Here is a 24,216-nt window from a genome sequence, read left to right as displayed (position 1 = left end):
GCGGGATGTGACTTTTTGACTTTTTAATTGCTACATTTCTAGTGGTTAATGGGCTTCATACTGGTCTCGCATTCTAACGATCTGCCTGGGTACAGTCTGGCTCCTGCCCTACTAACTTTAACATTAGTGATGCAATGACACAAAGATTAAGAAATCAATTATAACCTGAGGGAAAAAAACACATAAAAGTGACTTTCTGGGTACATTATGACAAGTCAATAGTTCCCAAAGCTGCAGTATTCACTCGGTGCGCAAGAAGAATAACAAATAACCCTAATGGGTCTATACCGATATTGCTCTGCCAGTACATCTTTATATTGTTCAACTCTGAGTTAACTATTAGTATGATGTAGCGAGTAATATTCTAAGACAATTTGTACTTGTTCTTTATTTTTTTGTTTGTATTTTTTTAATTATCATTTATTGATCAGCAATTCTCCAGTTTGGAATTTCAGCAGTTATCAGGATGCTAGGGTTCAAATTACCTTAGCAACCAGGCAGTAGTTTGAAAGAGAGACAGAAATGTGAATAGGGGAGGCCTAAATAGAAAGATAAGTAATAAAATATACCAATAACAATAAAATTATAACCTCACAGAGCAATAGTTTGGCTGCTGGGGTCAGTGACCCCCATTTAAAAGCTTGAGAGTTAGAAGAAGAAGGCACATCATTCAAAAACTATACAAAATAAATAATGAAGAATGAATGAATGAATGAATGAAATGTTACTTAGTATTGGTCATTCTATAACATACTAAAAGTTAACTTAAAGGTGAATCACTCCTTTAAAGGAGAAAAACAGGTAAAAACTAAGTAAGCTTTATCAGAAAGGTCTATGTAAATACAGCCGTAAGCACTCACAGAAACGCTGCACTGACTTCTCTGTCAAAAGATTTGTTGTGTCTGTAATTCCTGTGCCAGAGACACGCAGCTCTCTCCTTTCTCCCCTCTCCTGCTCCCCCCTCCCTCAAGAATGCTAAGAACTCACTTAGGAATGTGGATCTGAGCCAATCAGCAGGAAGCTGACTCACAGTCTAACTAACTGCGCATGTAGACTTGGTCTCGGTGCAGGAGTGAGGCATTATGGGAACTTTCTTTACACAGCTCAGCGTTTTTTCTTCCTGTTTGGCTTCTGATCATCTGAACGGGAGAAATATGGGGAGACTTAAGGGCACTATTGAGAGAACTGAAGGTATGCCTGCAGCTTGAGATTAACTCTTTATTAGCCTTTCCTTCTATTTTAAGGTAGCAGACCTGAGACTGCTGAAGAATTCTAGAGGGACCAGTGGCCCCGAAGACTCTATGAAGAAAGGACCTCCTCTGGAAGTTGTTTCCCAACCTAATTTTGTTGCAAAGTCCGGCAACATAGATTTCATATTAAATGTTGTTTACAGTGATAATATCATGAATGTGTTACAGGTGCACCATCTGCTGTTCTTTTTGGGACGGAGAAAGCTTAATTTACCCATGCAGGAAGCATCTCCTGCTGCTTGCATGCTCAGTTTAATGCAACAGAAGTAATAAAACTGAGCACTGGAGATGAAATATGAATCAGTAATTAATACTTCCAAGATTTTCCCTCTGATTTCTCATTCAGAAAGAACTGCAGAATGTGCTCCTACCACACATTTACAATACTGGCAGTATAAAAAGTGACAATATCATAAAATCTAAAAAAAAAAATGGCTGACAAAAGACAAAAAGGCAGGTGAAACCTGAAAAATGAACAGAACAAAAATATCTGAAATAATAATAATAATAATAAAGAATTGTAAATACTCACTGCTCCTTTGCAATAAAGGCGAAGGTTCCCTGATGGAGTTCGGACAATAACAGACATCCTCTTCCTGTTGCTAAAAATGAGCAAAAACAAAGATGGTCCAATTCATACCAGATGGTGAATAGAAGATACAATAAAACAGCAGCCGATTCAACGATTTAATAGGTGAGTAGTGAGTATCCCTCTATGCAAGATACTCATACATACTCATACATATTTTATACTAAATAAATGACAGTGATACACAAGATTAGAAGTATACATCATATACAAACCATAAGTTTCCCAAAAATAATTACTGGTTTGCTGTTTATAGGAGCATTTTGTACTTAGCCATATCCATGCATATCAATCGACACTAAGGGGGTTATGTAATAAAAGGCACTAAGTTTGCCCAAGTGCACTAACCCATAGCAACCAATCAGCAGGTAGCATTTACTGGTCATCTGCTTAAAAGCCAACATCTTATTGGTTGCTATGGGTTACTGTTTCTGGGCAAACTTAATGACTCTTGTTACATATGGGGGTAAAAGTACTAGTTTAACATCAGCTAGAGAACCAATGGGATGAAGGTAACTAAAGCTAGTCATACATGTGCCAATACAAGCTGCTGACTAGGTCCCCCCACCAACAGGCCTGCCAGACCTATATATGGCTGATAATTGGGCAGATATCAATTAGGCAGGTTTGATATTCCTGCCTAATATCCTTTTTCTCTGTTGTAATAAAACAGTACCTTGTAATTGATTCCAACTAAGATATAATTACCCCTTATTGGGGGCAGAACAGTCCTATTGGGTTTATTTAATGGTTAAATGATTCCCTTTTCTCTGTAATAATAAAACAGTACCTGTACTTGATCCCAACTAAGATATAATTACCCCTTATTGGGGGCAGAACAGCCCTATTGGGTTTATTTCATGGTTAAATGATTCCCTTTTCTCTGTAATAATAAAACAGTACCTGTACTTGATCCCAACTAAGATATAATTACCCCTTATTGGGGGCAGAACAGCCCTATTGGGTTTATTTCATGGTTAAATGATTCCCTTTTCTCTGTAATAATAAAACAGTACCTTGTAATTGATCCCAACTAAGATATAATGAATCCTTATTGGATGCAAAAAATTCTATTGGGTTTAATTAATGTTTTGTTGATTTTTTATTAGACTTGGGGGGGGTATGGGGATCCAAATTACGGAAAGACCCCTTATCCGGAATACCCTTGGTCCCGAGCATTCTGGATAATGGGTCCTATACCTGTACAAGCTACTGCCTTTCCATAATTCAGAGCTTTCTGGATAATGGGTTTCGGGAAAATCGTGGAAAATCGCTTGCCGAAAATACCGCCATAGGCCTCCTACCTGTGCCTGCACCCAAATGAATGAGATACGCTCGGGTGCAGGCACATGTAGCCGAAATACACATAAAAATGCAAGACTTTCATTCGGGTGCAGAAACAGGTACGAGGCGTATGGCAGTATTTTCGCTTGCCAAAAATATACGCCACGTCTGACATCAGCCTAAATCCTGCCCTGCTGAGTGGCACAGGTGTATCAGTCATTAGCACAAACGATGGAAAAAGGCACAAGCAAAAATGGCAACCTGAGGATGAATGGGGGTCCCTTAGCAACCTTTATCAAACTCATGGAGCCTTGTGCCATAATATGGCCACGGAAATCTGTGGGGACTTCTAATATTTTTATAGAAAACAGAGAAAAATATTCCCTGGTATGTCTACAATATATTTGTATATTATACATGATCCTTGTTGGGCAGCACGTATGCTTTCCTTATTAGACCTGTGTTTCCATATCCCATAGGTATATGGCTCTTGCTGAATTACGCTACCTTGTTATCTCCCACACACACTCCTCTCTATATCATGCAATTTCCCGGCTCCTAACAACCTCTGCGGTGGCCCTGGCCCATTCACATCAAGCTGACCTTCATCTTCAGCTACAATAGGTAGCGCTTCAGAAAAGTAGCAATTTCTCCTCTCCACCCTCCGTCTAGTGGCTCTGCAGTTCTGATGAAAAAAGGACCGAGAGCCACGGGTTGGGTGACTTTGAGCTTCACAAAGAGGTGAGGGCCCAGGAGGCCTAATTTATGAGGCTTGTGCGGCAGCAACATAGCAAGGAACACTGCCATTTCTAACCTATACACTCAATTATTGCTGCTACTGCAAAAAATACAACACAATGTAAACTCCTTTCCTCATCCGTATCATAAATCCTTCATTTTCCTTTCTAAACCCGCGCTGGCACATTGGTAATATTATCCACAACACTGGCCAAATAACTTTTGTTTAACCTAGCAAAATGAAGTTTGTTTTGCAAAACGTGCAAGGGCCAGTAAGACTACAATATTAATCAGGGTTATTAGTGCAAAATGTCTAGAAATAAAGCCGGGGACCCCACCCTACACAGCACTATGCATTTGCAGCACACACACAGCCATACTCACAAACACACACAAATCTAGTGAATACTACATAGCAAGGTGTTGAACGTGCCAAAGCAAATACCATGTGTGTTTAATATGGAAAGTTCTCATATCACTATCCACATAAATCATATAGAACAAACCCCACAACCACCTGGAGAGTAAATGGCCTCTTACAAAATATCTTACCAGGCTCGGTTTTATTTCAAACTGTCAGAAAGACCACAGAAAAAGACAGAGGTACTTTAAATAAAGTTACCATGAATAAGGGCAATTATCTTTTTCTCATGGTTTATGGACAAGGCTAACCCACTTGTGCCTTATTGATATGGAGGTTAATTATAGATCTACATCTTGGAAGAGGATCAGGGAGAGCTTAGCTCACGGAGAAAGGCTCAACAAGATCAAGTACAGGTACTGTTTTATTATTACAGAGAAAAGGGAATCATTTAACCATTAAATAAACCCAATAGGACTGTTCTGCCCCCAATAAGGGGTAATTATATCTTAGTTGGGATCAAGTACAGGTACTGTTTTATTATTACAGAGAAAAGGGAATCATTTAACCATTAAATAAACCCAATAGGGCTGTTCTGCCCCCAATAAGGGGTAATTATATCTTAGTTGGGATCAAGTACAGGTACTGTTTTATTATTACAGAGAAAAGGGAATCATTTAACCATTAAATAAACCCAATAGGGCTGTTCTGCCCCCAATAAGGATTAATTATATCTTAGTTGGGATCAAGTACAGGTACTGTTTTATTATTGCAGGGAAAAAGGAAATCATTTTTAAAAAATTTGAATTATTTGCTTATAATGTAGTCTATGGCAAATGACCTTTCCGTAATTCGGAACTTTCTGGATAATGGGTTTCCGGATAAGGGATCCCATACCTGTACAGGTATGGGATCCATCAAGGAGTTGTCAGATCACAACTCAACTCAACGGTTCTTCAGCAGTTTACAGAAAACTGGCCCTGTGTAGCCACAATGTTAACAAAATAATAGCAGTGCAGAGTTTTCACCAACACATAACAATACGGAGGCTTAGTTATTATGCTGTGTAAAACGAAATTTGCTGAAAAACAGCTAAATAGCTGTGTAAAATATGGCAAATTTTGTCTGAACGCCAGATTTGACACCATTATTTAACATATGTTCCGGTAGAAGGAAAAAATGCTGTTTTATGTGGTAAAGTCTGAAAATGTGTTGCCATTTTTTACACAGCATAATAGATAGGTCCCATAGTCTTCCAGTTACAAGACTGTCATTGTCTGTCTTTTCTTGTATTTGAGGCATCTCCCCTTTGTACAATTGGGTTCCATAGAACAGAGAGATGGTGAGGCTCCCTGCCGGGGAGTTAGCTCTCCGTACTAGACCTACAGCTAATATAGCCATCCCCAGAGCTGCTTTCCATTCTGCTACAGCGAGAGGCAATTAGTACCAGCCTTATGGCGGCACAGCTGCTATCTTCCTCCGTCTGTCTGTACTTCATGAATGGCTTTTGCCAACTGGTGTCACCCTCCCGCCCTTTCATATGAAACAGAATAAAAATGAGATAAAGTACACCGCTTCTCATAGGGTTACCAAGAAATCCCACAGGGAAGGCCTGATATCCACGTGGGAGAGAGGTCACATCACTGCCTGGAGTGCCATATACACACCTTCTGCCCTCAAAAGGCAGTTTTTGCAGAACTTTCTGTGTCAGTCCACCCTGCCCCATGGCCTGAAATGTTATCAAGGCCCCTTTATATTACGTCTTTGTGAGACTCGCCTTAGGGCAAAGCGTATATCTGCTTCTCTCAGCCCTTCTTTATTCAGGCCAACCTCCACTCAGTGCCCATGCTCTGGTGGTTGCCATAGTCAGAACAGCGTAGGTAAGCAGATCCGCTTCTCTCAGCCTGGCCGAAAAACACTGAGAAGTGGAAATATACACCATGTGTCCATGCCTTTATACTGTACGCAGATATTGCAGCATCACCCATAAACTTCCCAAAAACTGCCATTCCGGCAGGGCCCCCTTACTCTATAACAAAGAGATACAGTTTATGAATACATAATCATACTCATGTACATTGGCTTAACTAGATGTTACTGGGCCCCAAAAAATTTAATTTAGGGCCCAATATTGGTAAATGAACCTATTCTACCAACATATATTGAAATTGTTCCTTAATCAGGGCCTCACTGGATCCCCTACCTTCCAGGGCCCCCTGAAACTGCACGGTCTGCTTCCTCTGTATTTACACCCTTGCATCTATACATACAGGAGTACCCAGAAAGCATGTAAATGGTTACCACATGGCAACAATTGTCTAAGGGCACACAGGAAAGATTTTAGTGATTACATTATAAAAGTCACATTTCATATAGCCCAGTGGTCCCAGTTTGCAGACTCCAAGAGGGACATGGCCAGTTTCAGGTGGATCAAGACATGTTAGGGGCAGTGGCCTAAATTGTCCGAATGTAAGCCATACACTTTCCTACCATGTAAGCCATACACTTTCCTACCATGTATATAAGTTGGGCACATTTCCCCCACCCACACCACAACATTGCTACTGCATATATCCCCTTAAACAAATAAAATAAAAATAAAATACCCGGCAGTCATTTTCCCTTTCAGACACATCATCAGTGACATTTACACCTGAAACAGCATATTTATATCGTAGTTCCTGCAATGAAGAATGCAGGCTTACACAGGCAGAACTTACTTTGATAAATCAAAGTTCCTTCTTGGCTTGTGCCCTGCAATGGTTAAACTAAGCTCAGGGCAGGAGGTTAGGAGAAAAAAAAAACAGCACTGCCATCTCTTCATTGGTTGTTAGACTGGAAGGTGTGTTTGGGAACCTGAGTCAGGAAGAACTGAGCATGCTCAGTAGCCAACAGCCAATTGAAAGTCAGTTCTTAAGGGAGGAGCTGAGTAGGTTAAAGAAGGAAAAGGAATGCTAAGTGACTAAAAAAGATTTAATCTATTTGTGTTGGGTTTACATGTCCTTTAAAGCTTAAATGTAAGGAAGTATAAATTTTGGATCCTACAGGAGTGCATGCTTACGCCGCACTGCAGATTTCTCAAGGGATTCCATCGCCCCATAACTTGCAGCTAACCTCCACAATTACTTTTTTATGGCACATTTGTACGGAATATGTTATAAAACTACTGTGGTTTGATTTACTTTTCTTTTGTTTATCTTGCCTAACTCAGCAATCAAGGGCTCAAAGGCTTGGCCACATATGTTTTTTTTCTTACTATATTAAATGCTACATGAACGCTTTGGGGGGGGCATATTTTAGAAATGCTTGCTGTGGAAAGTTACAGGCAGAGTTCCACCCTTTATTTGTATTATAAAACACCAAACTCCCTACAGGACTAGTTCTGAACATAGTGTGTGATGGAAGCAGCACAAAATACCCAATTGCTATTAGCCTCAGCGGGTTCCCTTCCACTCTATACATGCAAAATGCTGGGCAAAAAACTGTAGGGAGCCTAAGCCTATAGACTGGAATAGGGAGGCAAAACTTAGGTAGGTGTGACTTACAGGGATGGTTCACCCATTTAGTATTTTATAAAATGGCCTATTCTTAGCAACTTTTCAACTGGTCTTCCTTTTTTTAAACAAGTTTTGCATTATTTGCCCCTTCTGACTCCTTCCAGCCTTCAACTGGGGGTCACTGACCCCAGCAGCCAATAAACTGTTCCTTTGTGAGGGCACATTTGTTACTGTTACTTTGTGTATTTAGGCCCACCTCTATTTATTTTCCTGTCGCTCTTTCAAATCAATGCCAGGTTACTAGTTTACCCTGGACCCTAGCAACCAGATATCAGCTGAAATGCCAAACTGGAGAGCTGCAGTACAAAAAGCACTTCAAAAACAGCAAATAATAAAAAACGAAGACCAATTGCAAATTGTCTCAGAATATAACTAGTTACATTGTACTAAAAGTTAAGTTAAAGGTGAACTACTCCCTTAAACCAACACACAGGCTTGCCTTATTTTGTTAGCTGGGTCCATGAATAAATGTCAAGGGCTTTTAAAGAATAGAACCCAAGAAGTGAGGGTAGCAGGTTCCAATACTTCAGGCAGGAATTGTAACAATCTGTCAGGCTGCTTCCCCTAAGGCAGGGGTCCCCAACTTTGTTTTAGCCATAAGTCATATTCAAATGTAATAAAAATTGGAGAGCAACACAAGCATGCAAAAAGGTCTTGGGGTGCTAATTATGGGATGTGATTGGCTGTTGGTAGCCCTTATGTGGACTGTCATCATGGTTTTGATGCAACTAAAGCTTTCCATCAAGCCACTGGGCCATAAGGCCACTGGGAGGAACATCCAAGGGATTACATAGTTACATAGTTACATAGGGTTGAAAAAAGACCAGAGTCCATCAAGTTCAACCCATCCAAGTAAACCCAGCACACAACCTATACTAACCAATCTATACACTCACATACATAAACTATAAATACAACCACTAATACTAACTGTAGATATTAGTATCACAATAGCCTTGGATATTCTGATTGTTCAAGAACTCATCCAGGCCCCTCTTAAAGGCATTAACAGAATCTGCCATTACCACATCACTAGGAAGGGCATTCCCCAACCTCACTGCCCTCACCGTGAGAAACCCCCTACGCTGCTTCAAATGGATTGGCAAACAACATGTTGCTCACGAGCCACTGGTTGGGGATTACTGGCCAAAAATACAGTGACCCACAAAGATGCAAAGGCTAGGAGTTTACGTGGCACTATCTCTATAAGATATACCATTGAAAGTGCCCATTTCTGAAAGTGAACCACATGCATAAACCTGAAGCAACTAGCACTTTAACCCTGCTATAAGCTGCCTCACATTCTCCTACCCTCAAGACTGGCCCCAAAAGTAAGGCTCAATTTGAGGAAGAATAAGTAAATATTTTAGGTTCCTGATACCAAGTGAGGGTTCAGCCTGTCTTCGTTCATATGAGAGGAGCCGGATACAATCCTGTCGGCCCCCAAAGTTCTTACTAACACAGGTTATCTGCCCCTGTCAGTAGCGCACAGACACTGTTCCACCGGTGCCTGCTGCAATCTATATACTGTATATAAACAGTCCTGACAAGACCTCTGACGGTAGGAGGGAGAGTGATGTCAGATGCCAAAAGTACTCTCTGTTCTCCCCTATTTCCCATCCAGCAGGGTGTCTGGGAATTTATGGCAAGAACATTACACAATGCATTTCTAAAGCAACCTGATGCTGTCCGGCTTGTGGGGAGTTTACATTTATACTATAATTGGGTACAGTGAGAAGTGCATTAAGCTCTTATGGTATTGCATTTAGCATTTGAAGTCATTTATTTTCTATTCATTATGGATTTATTTATGCGTTGCCAGTTTTTTTGTATTTTTTTCAAGAACATTTCTTTTAAGGCTGAAGGCTGCACCATACAATACCTTTAATGATAAGAGCCTATACTGAACATTAAGGGTTGGAGGGCCACCAGGTTACGGAGACAGTGGGTGTTCTACCTGTTCCAATGTGCCAATCTCACAGGGGTTTTTACTTTCCTTCTAGCACTGAGCCAAAGCTAAAGCTAAAAGACAGTCCAGGGGCTGCTGGCCGGGTGGCTTCAACTGAATTACTAGTCACACGGCAATTAATATGTCACATATATGTTTCTGTTTGTCTTGAACATTTGGACTGTACTAACAGGAACAACAAATCCAGTGCCAAATTGGTGGGACCCAGAAGCAAACCCAGCCATTGGGAGTCCAGAATTTAATTCTACATATGGATCACCTTCCTTAATGTTTGGGGGTACTGGGAGGTTTGTACTTAGGACTGGTGCTGCCTTAGACCTTACTGTTGTTGATTGGCACATTTGTAGGACAGTGTGTATTTGCCCCAGTCACAGGTGTATTTGCCCCTAGACAGGTAGCTCTTTTGCTTTTGGGCCCTCTTGGGGCCCTTACACATGGGCGTTTCTTCCTGCATCCCCCTTCATGCGTACCACCGCAGGGGAACACAGGGCGAAATGCAGCCCTTCCTTCTGGATGGAACCATACTCATTCAGGAGCATGTAAGTGCTGGATTATTGGATCTAGCTGAACACTAAGCCCTCCTTAAAAATTCATCAGAATATGGTACTGAACCCAAGACTATAATCTGCATATTCAAAATATAGTAAAATGTAAAACTATCACCTGAAAAAAACAAATCAGCTGTTTGGTTTCAGGTGTTCAGTAAATATTATCTTCTGATTGGTTGCTATAGGTGACAAGACCTATTGCCTTTGCACCTTCATTACATTATCTCCTAAAGATTGTTACTAATCCTGCAGAGGGCTGGCATGTGTATGAATCCCAAACTGAATCCTGGACACAATAAGACTCATTTACTGTCGCAAGTGCGGCACACTAAAATGGATGCAAAGCTGAACACGTATTAATAGCATTTATTAATGGCACACATGCAATTATGGTAGATTCAGCTTGGCGCACAACTGCAATGACTCTGGAACTCTGGGAAAAAACACTGCAACACTGCATCTACAGTCAAAAACTGCACCTCGCACACTGTTCTGTGTAAGTAAATGAGCATTTGCACCTCCTTAGCTAGCTATTAAGGCGACCTTACACAGGCATTTAAAAGCTGCCTCTTTGGCCCTTTCAGACCAGGTCAGCACTTTACTGGGCCCACCAATGGGCCTGTCCAACCATTATCTTGTAAAATATCTGGCAGATATCAATTGGGCAGATTAATTTTCATGTCTGCGGAGCACATTGACCTGTTGATGCTGCTTAATCTGATGGTCATTTAGGACCCTTTGTATAATCTAATCTTTGGCTCCTGTACCAGCAATCGGATCAGCCCAATCTGGCCCAGTGTATGGGTGGCCACACTAGGATCAGATCTGTTTGCCTGACGACCTCAACAAACCAGCAGGGCCAAACGATCAGATTATTTTTTTTTTTAACTTCAAGCTCCCTGATATCGCCCACCCGTAGGTGGGGATATCGGGGGAAGATCCGCTCGCTTGGCGATCTCGCCAAGTGAGCGGATCTTACCGTGTATGGGGACCTTTAGGCCGAGGAAATGATTATGAAATAATACAGGCAACATTTTCACTAGTAATTCATGTCGACCTATTAGCAGGCAGTGGTTACTGGTCACCTGTTTAGGGGCAAACATCTTTTTTTTATATTATCCCATTTGTGTACTATAGGTCCAAAACAAGCCATGGAATACAGTATGAGTCCAGAGGAACCTGAGAACATGCATTTTTAGTATCTCACACTGATAAGAATAATTTGGCTAGGCAGCACCAGGTCTGGACTGGGATTCAAAATAGGCCCTGCCATTTCAAGTACACAGAGGCCCAAACTGCCCCCCATTAGCTGAATAAACAGTGACTGTCTATGGCACCTTACAGAACCCCCTCTGGCATGTGCCAGTATCCACAGATTGCCAGTCCTGGTCTGCCCAGGAATAACAGGTTGAATGTCATGACTTTGACTAACCTGTGACTCTGTGGTCCCTGAGACATGGAAATTTTATTAACAAAATCTTGGTGGCCCCAAGTGGCCTGTCTAAAACGGCTATTATCAGGCCATTCGTGTAGTACTGCTCTCATTATTTGGAAACTGCTGAGCTGTATGGTGGTAATGCTTATTCCCCCCTTATATACATAAAGACATAGATTTACATGGGCTGTAAGCAAATCCCATAAGGTAGATTATTACTTGTGTTACACACCTATATTCTTCTCTTCCCTCACTAGGAATATATCCGATCAAGTCTCCTTACTCCCTGCATTGTACTAAAAAAAGAAATATACCACAGAAGGGAAGGAGCCTGCCACTCAGAGTTACTCTCACCCTCCGTGCAAGAGGGGTTTATTAGGGGTTTCGAAACGCCGAATATGAAAATATATATTTCCAGGCTTTAATAATAAAACAGGAATCGGTTCATTATTTTTCTGCTTTTACATTTATTATTCTAGAACATTAGATGTGGAAAAAAGATACGGCGCCTTCGCTTTCATTTTCTGGTACTGTTATTCTTGTGGGTAAGTCGGTAACACAAGCCACCAAACCGTTCCTTTCCCAATGATTAAATAACGATTTAATAATATACAGTGCAGCGATAAACACTGATTTTACTAATGGGCAGCTTGAATGAAAAGATAAATACATGGCATAGGGGAGATGTGCAATTATATGATTGATAGGTCGAGGATAAAGTTACCTGGAGAATTCCAGCACATTGAGGAGTTCAAAGCTCTGTTCTTTCCCCATCTAGGCAAAAAAAAAAAACCATAAAAATAATGAAGAAGAGAAAACTGTGGTTACAGCGCCACCATCTGGCATAAGGTTTTCATTGCATAGAAAAGGAAATTTCAATGCTGAGTTAGTGTTCTATTAAAAATATTCTGATCTTCTATAATAAAAGCGGTCAGGCTTCTAGTTAATCTAATGCCCTGTTCTGACATATGTCTGCATTAAGAAATTGTACAGAAAGGGGTCTAACAGAAAAGGCAAAGTGATGCGTAGGCCTTTCTACTGGCAACCCCTATTGTTGCCTGTCCAAAGGCATTTCAGAGCGGTTAGTTGCCTGCAGTAGCAGAGATCTATCGCGGACAACTAACTCGCTCCGTGGGACAATAGCCTAACTCTGAGATGATATGTCGGGATCCCACAGAAGATATCTCATTTGGCACCCCACAGAAGATATGTCAGTTGGGACCCCACAGAAGATATGTCAGTTGGGACCCCACAGAAGATATCTCATTTGGGACCCCACAGAAGATATCTCATTTGGGACACCACAGAAGATATCTCATTTGGGACCCCACAGAAGATATCTCATTTGGGACCCCACAGAAGATATCTCATTTGGGACCCCACAGAAGATATCTCATTTGGGACCCCACAGAAGATATCTCATTTGGGACACCACAGAAGATATGTCAGTTGGGACCCCACAGAAGATATCTCATTTGGGACCCCACAGAAGATATCTCATTTGGGACCCCACAGAAGATATCTCATTTGGGACCCCACAGAAGATATCTCATTTGGGACCCCACAGAAGATATGTCAGTTGGGACCCCACAGAAGATATCTCATTTGGGACCCCACAGAAGATATCTCATTTGGGACCCCACAGAAGATATCTCATTTGGGACCCCACAGAAGATATGTCAGTTGGGACCCCACAGAAGATATCTCATTTGGGACCCCACAGAAGATATCTCATTTGGGACCCCACAGAAGATATCTCATTTGGGACCCCACAGAAGATATCTCATTTGGGGCCCCACAGAAGATATGTCAGTTGGGACCCCACAGAAGATATCTCATTTGGGACCCCACAGAAGATATCTCATTTGGGGCCCCACAGAAGATATGTCAGTTGGGACCCCACAGAAGATATCTCATTTGGGACCCCACAGAAGATATGTCAGTTGGGACACCACAGAAGACATCTCAATTGGGACCCCACAGAAGATATGTCAGTTGGGACCCCACAGAAGATATGTCAGTTGGGACCCCACAGAAGATATCTCATTTGGGACCCCACAGAAGATATGTCAGTTGGGACACCACAGAAGACATCTCAATTGGGACCCCACAGAAGATATCTCAGTTGGGACACCACAGAAGACATCTCAATTGGGACCCCACAGAAGATATGTCAGTTGGGACCCCACAGAAGATATCTCAGTTGGGGCCTCACAGAAGATATGTCAGTTGGGACCCCATAGTATATATATCAGTCGGGACGCCATAGAAGATATGTCAGTTGGGACCCCACAGCAAGCAGGAAAGCAGAAAGGCATAAAGTATGACCAGCTGGCTAAACTACTATGCAGAATAAAGCAGCAAGGAATCCATGAATAACTGGCAGATGAAGGGCCGAACTACTATGCAAAATAAAACAGTAATATATATATTTTTGGGAGGGTTAAAGTGGTTAAAATTAAGTTTTAGTAAAATGCAGAGAGTGATATTTTAACACTATTTGCAGTTCCTCTTCATTCTATATTATTTGTGATTTTTAAATTATTTAGATTTTTTTTCAGCAGCTCTACAGTTTGGAATTTCAGCAGCTATCTAGTTGCTAGGGTCTAAATTACCCTAGTAACCAGGCAGTGGTTTGAATAAGAGACAGGAATATGAACAGGGGGGAATCTGAATAGACAGATAAGAAATAAAGTGGCAATAAAATTGTATATCGTTTTCTTAGGAAATTATTTTAAAAATATAACAAACAAAAAAATGAAGACCAACTAACACAGGCTGCACTAGATTCAGCAGATTCAAAATTCTACTCACCAAAAATAGTGAGTAGAATTTGCAAGATCAGTGATGGTTTGCTGGCCAGTCATTTGACCTGCCCGCCATCCTTGAAGCAAACCTAAATTTGTTAAAAAGCCCCACACAACACAGAAACCCCTAATATTTTTATCACTGTAATCTGTTTCAAAAGGTTGAATAAATATAATTTTTATATGCTGAAATCCATCATATGAAATCCTGGCAGGGGAGGAGGGACTAAAACATTGATTTCACAAATTGTAAAAACTTCTCCCCATATAACCCACATAACCCACAATGCACTGCACTATGATGTTCCTTTCCTTATTCAAAGTGTGCAGGGAATTGTGGGATTGGGAGGATACAGACTGAAGGCAGGCTGGGGACAGTCGAATACTCGTACATTTTTTTTTATTTTAAATGTCAAAGTAGTCAGCCAGATCAGCAGGGGAACAGGGGGCCAGGCTTCCAAATGATATTATTACACTAAAAATCATGAAAAAGGCTGCATATTTTAAATTGTTGCATATTGCAAAGTTGTTGCAAATAATGTTTACTTTATAAAAAGCTTATGTTTTGTTTGGGTGGAGTTACCCTTTAATTGGGCATGAGCAAACCAACAGTGTAGATCAGGGAGCATTCTCCATGCCAAAGAAACAGGGGGTACTCTACCTGAAGAGAATACACACCCCTCTTGTTATTTAAGAACCCTGACTTAAGGTCCCCATACACGTGAAGATTCAGTCGCTTGGCGAGGTCGCCAGGGAGCGGATCTTCACCTGATATCCCCACCTGCGGGTGGGCAATATCGGGGAACATGTAGGCTAATTCGATCGATGGAATTATAATGGTGGCAATGGGGCAGTTGGTTCGGGGACCGCATCAACGAGCCGATATGGCCCCCGATCCGACTGAATCTTTTAACCTGCCCGATCAATATCTGGCTGATTTCAGGCCATATATCGGTCGGGTATGGCTGTCGTTCCTGCCCCTACACGGGCCGATGACCTGCCGAATCAGTCCACTTTAACCAACATTTGTGCAGAATCTGAGCAACCTTGAAACTCAAAGTATGGTCTGGGACTACTGAAAGCTGACCTTCCCGCTGGCATTTAGTTTACTTTGGATTTTCTTTGTCCATTCAGCTAAAACGTTACCAGTTTCTGTACCTAACAAGCAAATACAGCGGGAGTACTTACACAAATGATGCTCAAAGCAGAGCCTTTTACAAATGTGTACATGACTGGTACATTACATTCAGCATATTGTGCCAGGAAGCGGCTCCCCAGCGAATACGCAGACAATTCCTCTAGCTGCACTGGGACACAGATCAGACTTGGCAGTCAGTTTGATAAATACTCCCGGTGGCAGTTTCCTGTTGGAAATTCTGCCTCTATTTCTCAAGGTTGGCAGTAACATTTATACGTTTATGAATTTACGGGAACCCCTAAACCTTCAGGGCGATGCCTACCAGCCTTCCCTATCACAGCCCCGCACTTACTGCATCAATAATCACAGAGTCCGGAGTTCTCCCAGTAAAAGTGTAGCCAAGTTTTCTTGCACCTTTCACTAGTGCTCCTTCATCTGGGGAAAAAAAACAAGTCTTTGTAAGTGAATCCAGTTTAGAGAGATTTTTGGCTGCAAGAGTTCCTTTAATCAGGCCCAGATTTAAGTATCAATTAGTTATTGCTCAGCTCCCTTGATTGTGTTACCAAGCAGACCTACCGCTGAGAAAATAAATGCAGCTACAGCAATTAAAATCAAGGAAACCATTAGAAATGATGAATGTTCGGAGTGTAAAAGCATTAAATAAAATGTTACAGTGGCATCAAACAGGAAAAGCCCCATCGTGACATCAAGTACATACTGAGATATACCGTACAATCAGGAAGATGCTTTATAGTCCCACAGAGGGCATGGCACAATAAGGACTGTGAATGCAGAAGGAGAACTCTTCTTTCCAAGGAAGAAATGTTATTATAGGTAATACAATAAATGCAAAGTGAAACTGCCCTATTTACATTGGGACTTGCATACACGCTCTGTGCATCTTTAAAGCACATATAAAGCCTCCATTTTCCTACATTGTATATAAGTTGGACACATTTCCCCCACCCAAATGGTATACAGTAATTTGTACTGTATATATCCCCTTTGTTTTCCAGCTCCATTGTATTTTCCTAAAACCAATAGCAGTTTTCGCCCGGTGGCCATTTTCTCTCTGATATCATCAATGACATTTATATCTGCAAACAGCACATGTGCTCTGTAAAGTTCATGCAATCAAGAATGCAAGCTTACACAGGCAGAACCTACCCTGATAAAAATTCTTGCTTGGATTGAGCACTATAATGGTTAAGCTGAGCTCAGTAGAGGAGAAAAAAATGGAGTTTCTTTGGGAACCAGAAATACTATCTGTTTATTGGCTGCTAGACTGGAGCAAGTGTTTTGTAATCTCAGCTGAAAAACACTGAGCATGCTCAGTAGCCAAGAGACATAGTAAATCGCTGAGGGAGGGGGCCGAGTGGGTTAGAGGAGGAGATGGAATCTTAAACAATTAAGGGAATGCTGCAGCCTTACTATTAACCATTAAACAACAGGAGTGGCAGGTATTTACAGACTTCAATGGAGTTTTCCGCATAAGGGCTCATTTATATCTCCATAGCTTAAGTCTACAAAAAACAAAATAATTTAAATATTAATTGAACCCAGTAAGATTGCTTTGCCTCCAATAAGGATTAATTAATATCTTAGCTGGGCTAAAGTCCAAGGCACTGTTTAATTACAGTGAAAAATGAAATCCTTTTGAATCATTTGATTAAAGTGAAGCCTATAGGAATGGTCTTAGCTTTCTGGATAAGCAGGGTACCTATATATATATATATCAAGTACTTGTGATCTAGATGAAGGGAAACTAATGTTCTAAATAGTGACAGTATGAGTTTTAAACATACCGCTATACCGGTATGCGCGCCTCCTGCTGTTTTTCTCCAATCACATCCGGGTTGCGCCCGTGCGTACGTGACGTCGGCGCGCATGTGACGTCAGCGCGCACGCGACGTCGCTAGGACGCATCGCTGGAGCTGGAGGAACCACAAGTTGGGTAAGTTCTGCTGGGGGGTGTGGCTGGGGTTGTGGCTGGGGTTGGGGGGCTGGGGGGTTGTGGTTGGGGGGGCTGGGGGGGTTGTGGTTGGGGGGGCTGGGGGGTTGTGGCTGGGGTTGGGGGGGTTGTGGCTGGGGTTGGGGGGGCTGGGGTTGGTGTTGGGGTTGTTGGGGGGGCTGGGGTTGTTGGGGGGGGCTGGGGTTGTTGGGGGGGGCTGGGGTTGTTGGGGTTGTTGTTGGGGGGGTGGGGGGGCCACCAATATTTATTATTTATTTTTTATTTATATACCGTCAAATACCGTGATACCGATATAATTTTGAAAAATACCGTGATATAAATTTTTGGTCATACCGCCCAGCTCTAGTTTCACTAATGACGGATTCAGCCCTGCTGCACTAATAGCACCCTGGCATGCAAACCCCAGGAATGTTCTCCTTAGTGTCACCCATCTTGAGCATCACTTACAGAATAATGGAACGTCTGCTAGGTCTCATCATGTAGATAAATTGTGGTTAGTGTCAATATCAACTACAATGTGAAATAAACTGTTGATATTGAAAGAAAATGATCTGAAGTCTGAGCCCCAAGAAGGAACATTTACATCACATTCAGTAACATGCACATTAAGCTTTTGCCCTTCCAGGAAAATATACAACATTGCTTCACAGAGGAAGTGGAACAGAAAATAAAAGTTTAGACTGACTGATGAAGCCTTCAAATAGGCAAAAAGCAGCGATTCACCAAAATAATTTGTAATACAGAAAAGACTTCAGCAACAGCCCTGTCGCAGCTGAGCCTCTAAAGTGGAGCGGAACGCACGGCCAATGTAGAAATACATATAATAGAGTGTGGGAAAGGAAAACTTTTTGAGAGACTTGGGGGCAGATTTAATAAAACTTGAATAAACTATTCCACGAATGTCTGACATTTACAAAAATGTCTCAACTGAAAAAGTCTGCGCAGGAAAAAGTCGCAGTAAACTGTTGCTTTTTCAAACTGTCACACTGAAACCTCTGCTTTTTCGAATTGTCGCACAAAAAATAAAAAAAAATAGGGGGAAAAAAAATCCCCCCCCCTTGGGGGCAGTCAGGGATTTGTGGAGAGCCTGATGGAGAAGAGTTTTGGGTGCTTTTAGGCTGATGCCACACATGGCGTAGGGCTGATATTTTCGGCAAGCGGAAAAACGCTTGGCGAAAATTCAGCCCTACGCCTGCTACTTGTGCCTGCACCCGAATGAATGAGATACGCTCGGGTGCAGGCACACGTAGCCGATATACGCATGAAAGCGCGAGATAATGCAAAGTCTTGCGTTTTCATGCGTATTTCGGCTACATGTGCCTGCACCTGAGCGTACCCCATTCATTCGGGTGCAGGCACATGTAGCAGGCGTAGGGCTGAATTTTCGCCAAGTGTTTTTCCACTTGCCAAAAATATCAGCCCTACGCCACGTGTGGCATCAGCCTTAGACTTCTGACCAAATTAGCCAAACACTGCTCATTCTGCTGAACAACCTTACAAGGTAACATCAGTGGAATAACAACTATCACTATATTTCACATTTCAAAGAACATTTTTCAAAATGTATAATTACAGCACTAGAAAGAATCTATGAAAAAGTATACGAACCAAGGAAAGGAAAGAAAAAAAGCGAATTAGAAAAAGTCGTGAAAATAATAGGTCAGAAGCTGAAGGATCATCTGAATCTTGCACTTACTACAGGATCATACGGCTCCCACACAACATTCAGAGGAACAAACTCTTGGTACAAGAGCACAGCCGTGTATATAATATATATATATTCCCAAAACCTGGAAAATCCTGCTCATCTTAAGCATCTGTGTTTTGGTATTGGTCTGTCATATTGACAAATGGAACCAGATCATTAATGGCAAGTTTACCCTTAGCACCATTGTTGGTGAATATGAAAAGGAAGATATAACTTATATGCAAAAGAAATCAGAAAAATATATCAAAGGTCTCGAGAAAACGATCAGTAAACTGAACAGACAAATGGAAGATATGGGGGGGGGGATGAGACAAAGTATTCTGATGCTTATAACGCTCAAAGGAGCAATTGCCAAACTTAAGCAGCAACGAGAGGAGGTCATGGCTACTGTAAAGAACATGCCCCAGAATATAGCAAATATAAAGAAAGAACTGGCAGACACAAAAGATGAATTGATCAAACTCAAACAAAAACCACAGTAAAAAGGAAATTTATTTTAAAAGTCATTTGATCCACAGATCCTCAGCACAACGCAAAAACATACCCCCACCCTGCTACTGTCACTTCAGCAAAGCGGATGGGACTAGTGGAAGAGAGGCCCGTCTGTACCACAACCATCTGTACTGTGCTTCCCACACCATTCACTTAGGTGGAAGGTGATGTTTCAGGCCTCATGGACCAACAGCTTTTCACTTATTATTCAATTTATTTTAGTTCTTGTTTTTATTTGTAAAAATTGTGTTAATGCTTTTAAAATAACAATAAAAAATTTATTAGACTACATTTTATTGTTACTTGCTTTTTTTTCTACCAGCTGGGATGATGCTGTATTCGTTTTAATGCAACTACAGATGGAACAGAAAGAATCAAGGGGATGTGCAACATGGTCTTACTCAGTGACACTGTTTGCTGGGGGACTGATCATTTTAAATACACTAAAGACTGAAGGGGTTATGTAATAAAAGGCACTAAGTTTTTTTAGCAGGAAGCATTTACTAGTCACCTGTTTAAAGGTAAACATCTTATTGGTCGCTATGGGTTACTGCTCCTGGGCAAACTTTGTGCTTTTTATTACACATGGGGCTAGGCAGTGTAGGGCACATGTTTAATGAAAGGCCTTGATGTGGCACATGAGCTTACATTTTTTGCCCAAAATGTGGTACTAACACCTCGTTTTTTGTAACAAAGAATTAGCCTAGACAAAAGATGGATTGCTAAGACTCAAATGAAGAACACAGCAAGAAAGCATTGTATTTATGCTGAAGAAAAATAAAAGAAACTTCAGAGAAAACAAAGATAATAAGGGAGAAATAAAGTCAACTTTACCTAGGAGGTGCCATTTAAGGCCCCAGGAACTTGTAGGCGGATTTACACAGGCAGTCTCTGGCAGTGACTAGGGAAATTTTATATTTTATCAATTATATAGGCCCCACCATAGGCTTGGGCCCTCGGGTGCATATATATTAATAGGGCCATGACTGTCACTATTTAGGCAAGACAGTCCAAAATCAAAAAAGTAGTGCGATTACCGCACTTACAGCATTAGAATCCATAGACAGGATTTAGGGATTGTTAACTTTTAATTTAACTTTTAGTACAATGTAGAGAGTGATATTCTGAGACAATTTGCAACTGGCCTTCTCTTTCATTATGGGGATTTTTTAAAAATGATCTAGCTTTTTGTTAAGGAGTACTGTAGTTTGGAATTTCAGTTTGGTTGCTAGGGTCTAAATTACCTTAGCAATCAAGCAATGAGAGATTGGAATATGAATAGGGAGAGCATTTATATGAATATGAAAGGACATCAATAGAAAGAAAAGTAAGAAAATGTAAGGGATCCCTCAGCATTAAACTAAAGGCCTGTCAGTTTGACGTCAGTGATAGGAAAGATTTAGGAGGGGGTAATTAAGGATAACATATTGCAATACATCTGAAATAACAATAGTTTTAGTTTGATTCAGCATAGATAGATGTCACAGTAGATCTATGGGAGACAAATTGAATTACCTTACACCATTTAGCCTGAAGCTGTGACACAAAGGCATCGGTTTATTAAAAATTGTTAATTATTTTCTCACTGCTCCTGGCAAAAAAAATGCATCAAAATGGCTGCAATTGTACTTGTCCCAATTCATAAACTCAAAGCAGCAGGACTATCAAAAACCGCATGGCGTTTTGTATTCTTGATGGAAGTTTCATAGCAATGTTTGTTCCCCTGTGTGTACTAATAATGTACTGTGAGAATGTACAGTGCTGTGTATAGACGTACTGACATAGAAAGACAATCACAAATACACCACTATAAACAACACAAACATACACACGTCCAAATATTTTTAGGACTCCATCCCTTTACATGTTGTGCAAGATTATCAGCACATACATATACCCCTGAGCACCAACGCATCTTCTGGGTCTACTATCAGTGGCGTGTCTACTGGGGGTGCAACCGAAAAGAACAAACAAGAAAATATAGTGTAGAAAAGTAAATGTCAGTTGCTTGATGCACATTACAGGTCCTCCATCTGAAAGAAACCTGGTTGCTACGTGTTACTAGACCTAAAGCAAACTCTGTGCCTTTGTAGAAAATAGCTACAGTATTACTACTTGAGTCTGGTACATGAGTACTAACCTGGAGAGGAGGCCTGGTAGATTATTGTATCTTCATCTTTCTCGGGGACAACAGTATGACAGACAGCCAACAAGGTGAGAAATTCTTTAATAGTATCTCCTGTTGGCTGAAAGAGGAAATGATTTTTAAAACATAGCACGTAGTGTATTAGTATTCCCCAAATCAGAACTGTATATAGTATGTTATAAGTCAGGGCTCATTCTTGAGCTATACACTAAGGGGCATATTTATTTATAGTGTGTAAGCCTACTACTAGGGCTGGGCGATATACCGTTTAATACCGAATACCGGTGTTTTTTTTTTTTTAAAACTATATTCATTTTTCAGATACCGCAATACCGAGGTGTCAGGGTACTCACCTGTGCGGCCTGGTCTCGCGCGCCTCCTTTCATGCGCGCGTCCCGTTGTCCGCGGGACGTTGCGCATGCGCGTCCAGGTGCGCGTGTGTCAAAGCGCACGTACATGTCAAAGCGTGCACATCTGTGACGCGCTGACGGCCCCAGTTCTGCACATGCGTGGGGGGTATTTAAAGCTATCAAACGCCTCCTCCTGTGCTATGTTGTCTGCGTCCTTGCCTGGGAAACTAAGCCTGCCTGATTTACCTTACGACTTTCTGTTGCCGATCCTTCGCTTGCAGTAATTATTCTTTAATTTATTAGGAAATGGGGTTAACACCTAATCATGCATGGAAAAAAAAAATACCGTCAAATACCGTGACACCGATATAATTTTGAAAAATACCGTGATATAAATTTTTGGTCATACCGCCCAGCTCTACCTACTACATCACATAGCAACCAATCTTTGCTTTTGTTTTCTAACTTTTAGGTTCAAAATTAAATTCTGGTTGGTTGCTATGGGCAACATCACTGGTGATGGTCGCTTACACACTATAATAAATATTCCCCTAAGTACACCTTAGTATCCTATATAGTATCATATTCCAAATAAATGCAGTTGTTTCGGCTGTAGCTAACCTGCACTCTGCACCCACGATAAAAAAGCCATATTCTCTTAAAGAGCAACTTCACCAAAACACAACTTAAGCTTTTTTTTTTTTTTTTTTTAAAAAAAGTAAATATAATTTCAAGCAACTTTGCAATGTATGTGAATTAAATAATATGCAGTCTTTTCAAGATTTTAATGTAATAATACGGTTTGGAACAGTTACCTAATCCTGGCCCCCTGTTCTGCTGATCTGGCTGACTACTTTGAGACTCAAAAAAATGTAACAGTGTCCTCAGCCTGCCTTCAGCTGTGGAGAAGTTGTTACAATTTGTAACATCAATGTTTTAGTCCCTCCTCCCCTGCCAGGATTTCAAATGGTGGAGAAAGAAAAGAACTGCTTTGCAGCTGCATTTCAGCATATAAAATGGTATTTATTCATACGTTTTTTACAGTAATAGGTATATTAGAAGTTTCTGTGTTGTGTGGGGCAATAAATTTTGGTTTGGAAGCCAGAGCTCCTCTTTAATAAAGGATCCAGTAAGATGCTAATCAAGCTAATCATGGCTGCTCACCAAGAACAAATTCTGCATTTAGGTATATAGATGGTTTACAAATAATGAGGCCATATGTGGAAACTTTAACACATTTTATTTGTGAATGGCCCAAGGTGTCTTTGCAGTTTGCACATTTGATCAGCCGATGATTTAGATGTCATGGCTCCTCGTGTATGTCCCAGTGAGCTTGTAACAAACCCTAATTGCTGTTTCGGATATTGGCCACAATGTACATATGCTCCGGCAGAGATATCAGATATTCTGACTGTAACTGTAAAACAAACATCTCCGTTACTGTGATATCCTACACTTCAGCAAAGCTGTTTTGTATTTCTTTGGCCAACATTAACCACAAGTTTATCTACAGAGCTTTAGCAAAACATGGATAACAAATATCTAAGAAAGACACTTTTCAGTTAATAGAATTCCTCTACTTCTTTAACCATTTCTATAGTTGCAGCCCCTTCCAAATACAAAATGTAAATATAAAACTTTGCACAGAAAAATCTTATGGCACAAGCTGAGAAGTCCCCAAGCTGTCAAAATCCGCTGTGGTAAAGAGTATCGTGTTCCTAACAAATGGGGTTTATAGATCCCAGACACCACGGTGAGGCACAAGTACCTATAGAAGTTATTATATTCATACCAGATATGTGACCTTACACTGTGTCCGATCTAATGAAAACAGGAATGTCTAAGAGTTATTTGTACAATCTTTAAATGTAC

General features: G+C 41.0%; 1 protein-coding gene across 3 annotated transcripts in view; it reads right to left on the bottom strand.

Moving 5' to 3' along the window:
* atp8a2 (ATPase, aminophospholipid transporter, class I, type 8A, member 2) overlaps window positions 1–24,216 on the bottom strand; it is a 379,342-nt gene that overhangs the window by 270,146 nt on the left and 84,980 nt on the right. For all 3 annotated transcript variants that reach the window (XM_031897248.1, XM_012957935.3, XM_031897249.1), the window contains 4 exons: window positions 21,989–22,094; window positions 16,029–16,111; window positions 12,456–12,505; window positions 1,783–1,852 (listed from right to left, as the gene is read on the bottom strand). In XM_031897248.1, the coding sequence (XP_031753108.1) occupies window positions 1,783–1,852; window positions 12,456–12,505; window positions 16,029–16,111; window positions 21,989–22,094 (309 nt within the window). The remainder of the gene's footprint in view (window positions 1–1,782; window positions 1,853–12,455; window positions 12,506–16,028; window positions 16,112–21,988; window positions 22,095–24,216) is intronic.

This window comes from Xenopus tropicalis, chromosome 2, assembly GCF_000004195.4.
Source record: "Xenopus tropicalis strain Nigerian chromosome 2, UCB_Xtro_10.0, whole genome shotgun sequence".
NCBI lineage: Eukaryota > Metazoa > Chordata > Amphibia > Anura > Pipidae > Xenopus > Xenopus tropicalis.
This window is presented reverse-complemented; position numbering and strand designations above follow the sequence as displayed.